The sequence below is a fragment of the Microcaecilia unicolor genome, chromosome 3 (assembly GCF_901765095.1).
Source record: "Microcaecilia unicolor chromosome 3, aMicUni1.1, whole genome shotgun sequence".
NCBI classification, from domain to species: Eukaryota; Metazoa; Chordata; class Amphibia; order Gymnophiona; family Siphonopidae; genus Microcaecilia; species Microcaecilia unicolor.
Window position 1 is genome coordinate 249,717,353 of NC_044033.1, and position 11,288 is coordinate 249,728,640.

Below are 11,288 nucleotides of genomic sequence, written 5' to 3' on the forward strand. Positions count from 1 at the left end.
AACCCACCCTAACAAACCAACATTACTACCCAGAACCCAAACAGTGATAACCCTACTTGTGAAAAAGTGCAGTGTACACTTCATATCGGGAGACACAGATGCAAACACAGAAGATGGACTGTTACAGATTCCTACACAGAAACTACACATTATTTCTGTACATGTTCAAATTTTTTGTAAGTAACAAATGTATACAAAATGATGTTTCATCAGAGAAGTATATTACATGCTCAAATGAATAGAACTATAAAAACAATAGTAGTAGTAGTAGTAGTAGTTATGGAAAAAATGACATCACATGTGAAACTTTCATTGCCAATAAGGTTATCTGAATCTATATCCTGAGAATTGGACTGACTCTGAAGTCACCAGGTCAGTTTTTTGAAGGTGGAAGTAGGATGCATGCAGGCTGCTGGCACTGCTTCAGCAGAGAGGGGGTTAAGTGGGCGCTCTTTAGAGTGGGATGGGAGAGGGAAGGGTTCAGCTTCCTCTTCCAGTTCCTCCCTGCAGTTCCTGCTGCATTGTGGGATTGCTTGGCTGTCTCTCTGGCTGTGCCGAAGGAAGGTGCTGGAGTTTGGAGATGTGGGTAAGTGTAGAGAGACTTGGGGGTGGGAGGAGCATGTTGACACTATTCATCCCACCATGAGATCCTTTGGATGTAGCAGACTCTGCTCAGCAGTTTCCTATCCCTTGTAATGCTGTAGACTCCACCTTTTAGCTGCCGTGTTTCTTTGCAGGTTGCTTCTGCCTCTCAGCCCCCCCTCTTGGCTTATGAAGAACTCTGTGACAGTGGCATAGCTAGGAGGGGCTCCCCCAAACTGACTTCAGATGGCACTGGAACCTATTTTTCAAGCAGTCAGTCGCACCTACGCAGTGTGTGCATATGCCTATACAGTGCACGCGTGCATCTCTTCGCTCCCCCTGGTGTCAAAACCCTGCTTCTGTCTAATCCAGGGCAAAATAAATAACTGTAAATAACACAATCACATGGACTGTAAACACATCATTATTAACCAGGTAGATTTTGAAAAACTGTTACTGATCCATGTAAATGAACTATGAGGAATTCCTTTACTTTTTTGAGTAGAGAGGTGTGGTAGCCATGTTAGTCCACTTTTAAAGGTAGAAATAAAACATGGAAAAGAAAAGAAAATTATACCTTTTTTTATTGGACATAACTTAATATGTTTCTTGATTAGCTTTCGAAGACAAAGAAGGGCAACCTTCAAAAGCTAATCAAGAAATGTTATTAAGTTATGTCCAATAAAAAAGGTATAATCTTATATTTTCTTTTCCATGTTTTATTTTGTTTTATTTCTATTGATTTACTTTTTTTTTTTTTTTGATCTGCTGGGTACTTGTGACCAAGGCAGGTTGCTAGGATCAAGTACCTTGTTTTGATCCAGTTAGGGTTTTCTTATGTGGCCTTAATGCAGAGTAAGAGGGATGTGCTGGTGGGTTTTAAACAGCAGAGAGAGACTTTCAGGGGCATTTTCGAAAGAGAAGGGCGCCCATCTTTCGACACATCGGGAGATGGGTGTCCTCTCAGGGTCGCCCAAATCGGCATAATCGAAAGCAGATTTTGGGTGTCCTCAACTGCTTTCCGTCGCAGGAACAACCAAAGTTCCTGGGGGCGTGTCGGCAGCTTACTGAAGGCGGATCGGGGACGTGCTAAAGGGATAGGCGTCCTCAGCCGTTAATGGACAAAAGAAGGGTGTCCCTGACGAGCATTTGGTCGACTTTACTTGGTCCATTTTTTTTCACGACCAAGTCTCAAAAAGGTGCCCGAACTGACCCAGATGACCACCGGAGGGAATCAGGGATGACCTCCCCTTACTCTCCCAGTGGTCACCAACCCCCTCCCAACCTAAAAAAAAAATTAAAAAACATTTTTTCTGCCTCTATGCCAGCCTCAAATGTCATACCGAGCTCCATCACAGCAGTATGCAGGTCCCTGGAGCAGTTTTTAGTGGGTGCAGTGCACTTCAGGCAGGTGGACCCAGGCCCATCCCCCTACCTGTTACACTTGTGGTGGTAAATGGGAGCCCTCCAAAACCCACCTGAAACCCACTGTACCCACATGTAGGTGCCCCTCTTCATCCCTAAGGGCTATGGTAGTGGTGTACAATTGTGGGGAGTGGGTTTTGGGGGGCTCAGCACCCAAGGTAAGGGAGCTATGCACCTGGGATTAATTTGTAAAGTCCACTGCAGTGCCCCCAAGGGTGCCCGGTTGATGTCCTGGCATGTGAGCGGGACCAGTTCACTACGAATGCTGGCTCCTCCCACGACCAAATGGCTTGGATTTGTTCGTTTTTGAGATGGGTGTCTTCGGTTTCCATTATCGTCGAAAACCAAGGTCGCCCATCTCTAAGGTCAACCATCTCAACATTTAGGTCGACCATCTCTTAGGTTGACCTAAATGTGGAGATTTGGGCGTCCCCGACCGTATTATCAAAACGAAAGATGGACGCCCACCTTGTTTCGATAATACGGGATGCCCCGCCCCTTCACGGCGATGTCCTTAGAGTTGGGCGCCCTTTGAGATGGTCATCCCCGTTCAATTATCCCCCTCCATGTGCGTGCACCATATATCGAATGCAGAGCAAATGTAATTAAGTAAAGAGCCCTTAACTACCAATAATTGGGTGATAACCAATTATTGAAGTTAATTGGCACTCATAAAAAAATTGTCTGTGTGCTATTGTATGAGGCATGGCGCCTAACTCTTAACTCCACTAGTGCATAACTCAAAAGGGTACATATCAGGGATGTTCCGAAACGTTGTGTACATAGTTATAGAATACTGCCTCAGCGCGTCTAACTTGGGCATCAGAATTTACACCAGGTTTCAGCAGGCATATGTCTAGCGCCTACAGTTAGGCGCTTGAATCGGCACTAAGCACAAATCCATAGAGGGCCATTTTTAAGCACAGTTTATAGAATTTCCCATTCATGTTTTTCTGTATTTCTTAACAATAGTGAAGAAGCTTTGTGGATTCTCCTTTCCCTTTTCCCGCATGTCCACCCCCTTCTTTGCCTTATTTCACTGCAAACTTTCCTCAGGAATCTATGTACTAAGCATTTTTCCATACACACAAAATGGGGAAAACCCTTTGTGAGATTTACAAAGCTTTGACATTTGGTGTTGCCCTGTTCTAATTTTGGAAAAATGGCCCCTGCTGTGGCTGCTAGAAGAGGAAAAATATTATTAAATAAGGAGTAAAATGGTTAAATAATTCTGTTAGAACTTAAAAACAAAAGTGGAAAATATGTCCAGTGTGGGGACGAGTCAGGACGTGGGATTATTGACCCTGGAGAATTTGTATTAAAAAAAAAAGAGAGAAAAAAATAATTTCTCTGTGCATCTCCTGCTGTCACCATCAATGAAGCAGAAACTCACTGGAGACAGGGGCAAAAATTTGCAGACCAAAGCACAGGAAAAATAAAGCCACCAAATTCAGTCAGGATTATACAGGTTAGAACATGAGACTAGCCATACTGGGTCAGACTGATTGTCCATCTAGCCCAGTATCCTGTTTCCAACAGTGGCCAACTCAGGTCACAAGTATCTGGCAAGATCCCAAAACAGTAAAGCAAATTTTATGCTGTTTATCCTAGAAATAAGCAGTGGATTTTCCCAAGTCCATCTTAATAATGGCTAATTATTATTATTAGCATTTGTATAGTGCTACCAGACGCACGCAGCGCTGAATACCTGATACAAAGAGACAGTCCCTGCTCAAAAGAGCTTACAATCTAAATAATACAGACAGACAAGACAGTTACGGGTGAGGGAAGTAATGGGTGAGTAATGGCTAATGGACTTTTCTTGTAGGAAATTAGCCAAACCTTTTTAAAACCCTGCTAAGCTAACTGCTTTTACCACATCTGGCATTGAAGTTTGCTAGATTTGTTATTGTAAACCACTGTTAGGCAGTATATCAAAAATAAAGTGAACTTGATGTTGCCCAAGATCACAAGGAGCTACAGTGATCATCCACTTACACAGTGCAATTTCAGCTTCCTCCCTCAACCAGTGTTTTCCATATGATCTCTGAGCACGAGTGGCCTAGTGGTTAGGGTTGTGGACTTTGGTCCTGGGGAACTGAGGAACTGAGTTCAATTCCCACTTCAGGCACAGGCAGCTCCTTGTGACTCTGGGCAAGTCACTTAATCCTCCATTGCCCCATGTAAGCCGCATTGAGCCTGCCATGAGTGGGAAAGCGCGGGGTACAAATGTAACAAAAAAAAAAATTGTCCGCATCTGTACCAAGCATGCTCAAAATCTTTCAAGTAGTGCCCTTCACCAGCTTAGGTTATAGAATTTCACACCCTGTCTTCTTCAACTTGAATTCTTACAAGTCAGTGACTTAATCCAGCAGCCAGGCCTGCTTCCTTATCCTAATATCAAATTTTGTAATACACCTCCACAGGCACCAAAACTATTGTCCAAAACATCCGGTTTCCTATGGTCACTGAAATTTAGGCTTTCACCATGGTCCACCTCTGTGCTGATTACTCTAACCATCCTAGAAGCCCAGGGCATCTGTAGTATAGTTTGAGACACTCTTTGCAAATTAGATAAAGTACTAACACCTTAGTACTTTATCTAATTACTCCTTCTTTTTGTGAGATTCATGTCAACCTCTATATGTTTTGGGGAGGGAGTGGATGGAGGTGGGCTATGTTCTTTTTGTCACTTCTGTTCCTCTCATCGACATCTTAAGCAATCTGACATAATGATCTCTGTTGCATACTATCTCCCAAATTCTATAAAAGTCGCTAAAAAAATGCATGCGCTAATTTACTCACACAACTTAATTGAATAACAAGCTAATTAACTCTGGTAATAGGATTGTAAACAAGCAATTATTGGCACTAATTAGATTTAATTTGAATAATCTCGCATAAATTTAGGCATGGGATCTACACCTAAGCTTTACACACCACTTCAAAAAGGAGGCTCATAAATGTAAGGGTAATGGGTGGAATGGGAGTATTCCTAAAATTAACACGCAGTGTTATAGAATAATGGGGATTCATGCCTAATTTAGGCGCAAAGATTTGCATCACATTTCAGTTGGTGCAAAGGGCTACTTCTAAAGTTAGACGCGATTCCTGGGCGTAAGCACTATTCTGTAAACTGTGTCTAACTTTAAGTGTGGCTTATAAATTAGCATTTTTTGTAGTGCCATATATAGAATTCATCCTTATACAAATAATAAACTTTAATGGAATAACATATATGTATTTGTTCTTTATATTGAAAAAGATTTAATAAAAAGATGTATACTATCAGGCTTATTTTCGAAAGAGAAGGGCGCCCATCTTTCGACACAAATCGGGAGATGGGCGTTCTCGGTTTCCATTATGACCGAAAACCGGGGACGACCATCTCTAAGGTTGACCATCTCAACATTTGTCGACCATCTCTAAGGTCGACCTAAATGTTGAGATTTGGGCGTCCCCAACCGTATTATCGAAATGAAAGATGGCTGCCCATCTTGTTTTGATAATACGGGTTTCCCCGCCCCTTCACGGGGACGTCCTGTGAGGACATCCTCAGGAATACTTGGGTGCCCCGTTCGATTATGCCCCTCCACATCTGCATTTACACACCAAGCTTTAGGCCATGTTTTCGGCTGACGCTTAAAAGTGAATATTCTATAAAGTGCGCACAGGAATAGTCGGGACACCCATGATACACCCATTTCCTTCCCATGTGAACGCCACTTTGCAATTGCGAGTGATGGAACTTAAGTGCTATGTTTACAGAATAGGGGCATAACTCATTTATGCATGCAGTTGCTAATTAAGTTTCAAGTTTATTTACCTCTTGATATACCACCCATAATCATGCCTTCTGAGCGGTGTACAATATATTGGTAAAATTCAGAAAAGAAAGTAGGGAAAGAATTACAATTGTTAAAAAGAAAGAATTAGAGAAAGGCTAAAAACAAATTAAAAGCAAGCCAAAAGTCCAGATGTCCTGGACCCAAGAGAGCGCAGGCAAAAAAGGACCCAAATGGGTTGGGTTAGTCACATTTCAAGTATGAAAAGTATCTTGAAATAAAAATGCTTTTAATGCAGTTTTTAATATTGCATGAGTGGATTCAGACCCCAGAGAAATTGGAGTAGAATTCCATAAGGTAGGAGCTATGAAACTGAAAATCTGTGAACAGATAGTGTCTGGTCTTCTTATTTGAAAGGAGGGGATAATTAACAGATTTTGAGATGAAGACTTGCGGGATCAAGAGGGGTATAAGATATCAAAAGATGAGGACGATATAGTGGCTGTAAAGAATGATACATTTTGTATGTGTCAAAATGCTGTAAGTTATCACAATGTGTAATTGGCAGACAATGCTCCTGATATAATAAAGGGGTCACGTACGTGATTGAATTTACGCAAATTGGTGAGAAGTTTTACTTCTGAATTCTATACAATCTGTAGACATCGTAAATCAGAAGATCGAGTACCATATAGGAGAGCATTACAGTAATCCATCTTACTGATGATGAAAGCATAGATCAATACACGAAGAACTCCTTGTCTAAATAGATGTCTAACTGAGTATAACGTGTGCAATTTAAAGAAGCAAGAGTGTATGACTGCAGATATTTGTGGTTGGAAAGTTAGATGTTGATCTAAAGTTACTCCCAAAACCTTAACTGCTGGTTGAAGTGTGATAGTATATCCAGCTATAGTAATAAGAGCTCTCAATTTGGGATCACCCTTCCAAGTGAAAAGGACTCCTTGTGTCTTGTCTGGATTCAATTTGAGTTTATGAGTGAACAGCCAATTAGCAATAAGATCCAATTAGTGGCAATTAATGCTTGTTAACTCCAATTATTGGTATCTATCTCCAATTAAGCGCTAATTATGTTACATGCATAACTGACCCTGTTCTTTATAGGATTTGGGAGATATTACGCACTCTTATTGACAAAAGACATTTGTTTCAAACAGCAGCCCCATTCCTAGTGCTAACTCTTCTTGTAAATACAAAATATCTTCCTTTATTGTTCCCTCCTCCCCACTCCCCCCCCCCCCCCCCTTTTATCAGTCAAGCACCGTAATGGATGAGAAGGAGCTTCACGGGAAGGAGTTTTGCTCCTGGGAGGAGTTCAGCTTATTCTTCGACAGCTGGTGCGAGCAAAGGAAAGTTCTCTTCTTTGTCAAGAACTCTCTACCGCTCAGCAAGTGCAAGTGGGCCTGTGACCCTCCAAGGCCTGAGGTGGTGGATGCCCTGAAGTACAGCTCCGTCCGCCTCGTCTGCAAGGACAGAAAAGGCGCTGCCAGCAAAATGGAGCCAGGGTAAAGCTGAAGCTCGTGCCATGGGACAGAATGTGTCCAGGCCTGATTTTCCCCTCAGTGCATCTCTGAATGTGCAGGGCCTGCTTTTGAGAAGATGAAAGCCACAAGTCCAGAAATGCAATGGTCAGTGGTCAACAAGATGGTAGAAAAATAATGACAGTGAGACACCAGTATGGCACATAAGGTTTTCTTAAATGAACACAGTCTCAACTGTAATTAAGAGATTTAGGTCTTTTTACCACCATCCCAATAACCATACATATAAAAGATTGGAATGATAAAAGACCAGGCCACATGTATGAGAAAAGCAGTTTATTAACTTACCAATAGAGTATACAGAATTGGAAATAAATTTTCTCATAGGAGTACAGTTCTGCTTATACAAAAGTATTGGCTGAGACTGTCTCAAACATTTACTAATCAGGCTGCTGCTTATATACTGTTTCCATACAAAGCCCTTTCATAAAACATTAGTTCATTCTTCTCACTCATCATCCTTTTCTCTTGTGTTGTTCAGCCAAAAACTCCCTGCTACATTTCTATTATCTCATGTTCTCTTTCCTGAACTCCTGTTCACGTATCATTCTAGCTACAGTGATGTCTGTTTGTTTGTTTGGTCGGCCGTCACCTTTAAACAACGTCCCTTGATCCATAACCATGCTACTGTTTCTTCACAACACAGCCATGTTTTGGCAGATGCCTGCATCAGGAGTATATTCTTCTGCATGTGCCATCATCAACCAGCACACTGCCATACAGATGGTAATCACACCAATTACCGGCTTCCAAAAGAACATTTTTAGAGACGTAATCTGGCTAACTGCTGGCATCCATAAAGTGGGTTTATTTATTAAAACTATGTGCTGTACTTTATTTATTACCCGCAATATCCAGTAGTTCTAGGCAGGGTACAAAAGTAAAACATACACCATACTGATATCTCATCATCATCATTTTTCTACCATCTTTGTGGACCACAGAACTGCAATGGGGCTAAACCAGACTTTGCTTAGTCTGTCTCCGGTGGCCTGGTACTATTTTGTGACCTACTGATTATTAGACAGAAAATGAGAAAAGGAAATGCTAGACAAATTGATCAGCCTCTGGTAAACTGATACACACACATGTTTTTTTTGTCTTCCCTTGCAGAGACCCAAAGATGCAGAACCAAGACATGGAAAAGAAGGGGACTGTTGGCTGTACAGCCACGATAGTCCTAAAGATGAATCACGAGAAGGACCGTCTGGTGGTCACCGACAGTCAGCTGACTCACAGCCACCCCCTGTGCCCCATTGAGTTTTCCTACTACTTCAGGAAGGGTTTTCTCATGGCAAATTCTTGCCTCCCTGTACGCACCACAAACAAGATCTCCAAGCAATTTGTGGGCGCTCAGGAAATTCAGCGTCTGCTAAGCTACTGCAAAACCCGAGACAATGGGGTTCAGGACACCCTGAAGGCACTGGACAGCCTTTTCACTGATGACCCTGGGGCCAAGGTCAAGCTGGTGTTTGTGGAAAACAAGGTGGTCATCCAAACGGTCTTCTTCCTCACCTCTATGATGAGGTCCTTCTGCCAGTGCTTCCCATTGGTTCTCTTCTTTGACCACATGGTAAGCTTCAATGAGGAGTTTGACCTCTACACAGTGCTGTGTATGGATGCCTTTGGGCAGGGGCGGGACTGTGCCTACTGTGTGACGCAGAAAGGGACACCAAACGTGCTACGCTTCACCCTCGCCTCGCTTCTGCAGAGTGTGCCAGACATGAAGTTTAAAGTGCGGTGTGTGACCTTAGGGGTGGAAATCAAAGAACTAGAAGTAGTAAAGGAACTGCTACCACATGCCAGGGTCCACATCTTTCGCACTCAAGTCCTGGAGATCTTGTTCACCAAAGCCCAGGAAATGGGAGCACCAGAGGATGAGAAGGTGTGGCCCCTTCTCTGTGAACTAGCTGAGTCCAGTTCTTTGACAGCTTATAGTGAGGCACTGAGAAAGATGGATGTCATCTTGCCCGAGAACTTCATGAAGTACTACCGTGAGCATTGGCATCCATGTTGTGAGATGTGGGTGGAATATGGGTCCTTCGAGAAAGTACGGGACATTGATGCTAGTGAACTCATCAACCAGCACAAACAGAAGCTGCTAGCAGGCCTCAATCTCTGCTCAACAGTAGCCCAGTGTATCTTGGACCTGGTGACCATCCAGACCTCAAAGGAAGAGGTGAAGACTCTCAATGAGGAGGAAGTGGCCACCCGCTACCACAGCATCTGCAACCCAGAGTCAGCCAGCCTAATCAAGGAAGAGCTGAGTTTCGCCACATATAGGGCCTACAACATCAGGGAAACTAGAGAGAGTTTTGTCCTTTACGACGGTGTCTCTGAGTTCTCCATGGACCTGAGCCTAACCTCCTGCAGCTGCTCCATCCACACCTCCAGCCTCCTGCCTTGCCGGCACCTCTTTGCTACTCGTCTGCGGAATGGGGAGCCTCTCTTTGATATGTCCCTCCTCCAGAAAAATAAAACAGCTGTATAGCATAAAGGCCATGAAAAGGTGCAAACCATACATATTTCTAGTTTTTATTATAAGCTGTTTTGCTCTCCTTGAGCTGAGAACAGACTTAAGAGAATTATAAATGTGCTTTTTTTCTGGTAAATACCTTTCTGAGGCTGTAGAAATTTGTGGTTTGACATTTTGGCCTATGCTAACTTGTGATAAGTTGCTGGTCAGAAACTAAGAGCCAGAGACTCCTATGACAGAGGACACCTGCTGTATCCAGATAAACAATCAGAGGGAGAAGTAAGGGGTGTGGGTAATACTGTAGGTTAAACTAAAGGGTGGAGGGGGCTGGTATGATGACTGGGCATACCAAGGACATTAGGTCAACTCATATCAAATAAAAACTTATGCTTGTATGCATGAGAGGCCCTAACTGCTAAATATAATACGGGAATAAATGATAGCATTTGATACATGTTGGAACATGATACGTCACAACAGGAAACAGAATATTCTGGAAAGATGCATATTCATTAGGTAGGAAGGGTAATTATAATTAAGATAATGAAGGAAGGAAGAAAAAAGTATTTATGATTCAACATTTGTATTGATGACAATTCAACAAAGAACACTTTCCATAGTCTGAAAATACATAAACTCGAATGCGAAAATATACACTCTGGGAAGTCAAAGTACTACAGCCCGTCATCTTCATTTTTTATCCCATCCCCCAACAATCCCACCCCTCCCCCCACCCTCTCTATTCCCCCGTCCACCCTCTTCCTCACCTTCCTTCACCCTCCTCCCCCAATGCAACGCTCAAAGTATCAAGTGGTCTGAACTACCTTTGCCAGGGGAGTTTGTTCAAAATTTGACTGCGTGCTCATGGCGAAATATTTAAATATGCCCCCCACACCGCCAAGAACCTCCGTTTTAACAGGAAACAGAACTGAGGATGGCGAGCCTCAATGTGCCTACACTAGCAGGTGGACATATTGACAGCTCCCAGGGAAAACTCTGTTTTTATTTGCTACATATTATGCTGTATTGGGAGTTTATTTGTTACTATTTCAATATTTACTGATTGGCTTCTTTGACAATTTGAATAAACATTTATTATGTCTAATACTTATTTAGTAGCCAGAATTCTTCTTGCCTGGAGTTCTGCCTGGGGGAGTAATGATGTACTCAAGGATCCAACCCCCCCAGGAGACCTTCAGAAGGTTACTTCTGTCCCAGAGGCAAGTCAGAAGTATACATTTGGCGCACGAACAGGGACTTAAAGATGCATTGCCTCAGGTGGGTGACCTCCATCCTCAAGGTAACTTTGTGGGTGAACGTCCCCAGTCAGTCCTTTAACTGACAAGAGGGGTTTATGGGTTCAGATAAGTAAAAGGTTGAGCATTGTGAAAGTAAAATGTTGAGTAAAGGAAAAGGTTAATGTTGTTGTTGAGAATTCCGGACGAAGACGCTTGGTAA

The 11,288-nt window shown here is 42.7% G+C and overlaps 1 protein-coding gene across 1 annotated transcript; it reads left to right on the forward strand.

The window, feature by feature from the left end:
• Positions 1-530: 530 nt before the first annotated feature.
• On the forward strand, positions 531-10,022 carry LOC115466469 (uncharacterized protein ZSWIM9-like). Its single transcript, XM_030197712.1, has 3 exons — positions 531-586; positions 7,068-7,318; positions 8,468-10,022. Exons 1-3 carry the CDS (start codon positions 581-583, stop codon positions 9,843-9,845), a joined length of 1,635 nt encoding a protein of 544 aa, XP_030053572.1. The 5' UTR covers positions 531-580; the 3' UTR covers positions 9,846-10,022.
• Positions 10,023-11,288: the final 1,266 nt, after the last annotated feature.

Excerpts from the sequence above, each read along its gene's own strand:
- LOC115466469 (XM_030197712.1), top strand. Across the intron at positions 7,319-8,467 it reads GCCAGCAAAATGGAGCCAGG|AGACCCAAAGATGCAGAACC; the intron begins GTAAAGCTGAAG and ends CTTCCCTTGCAG.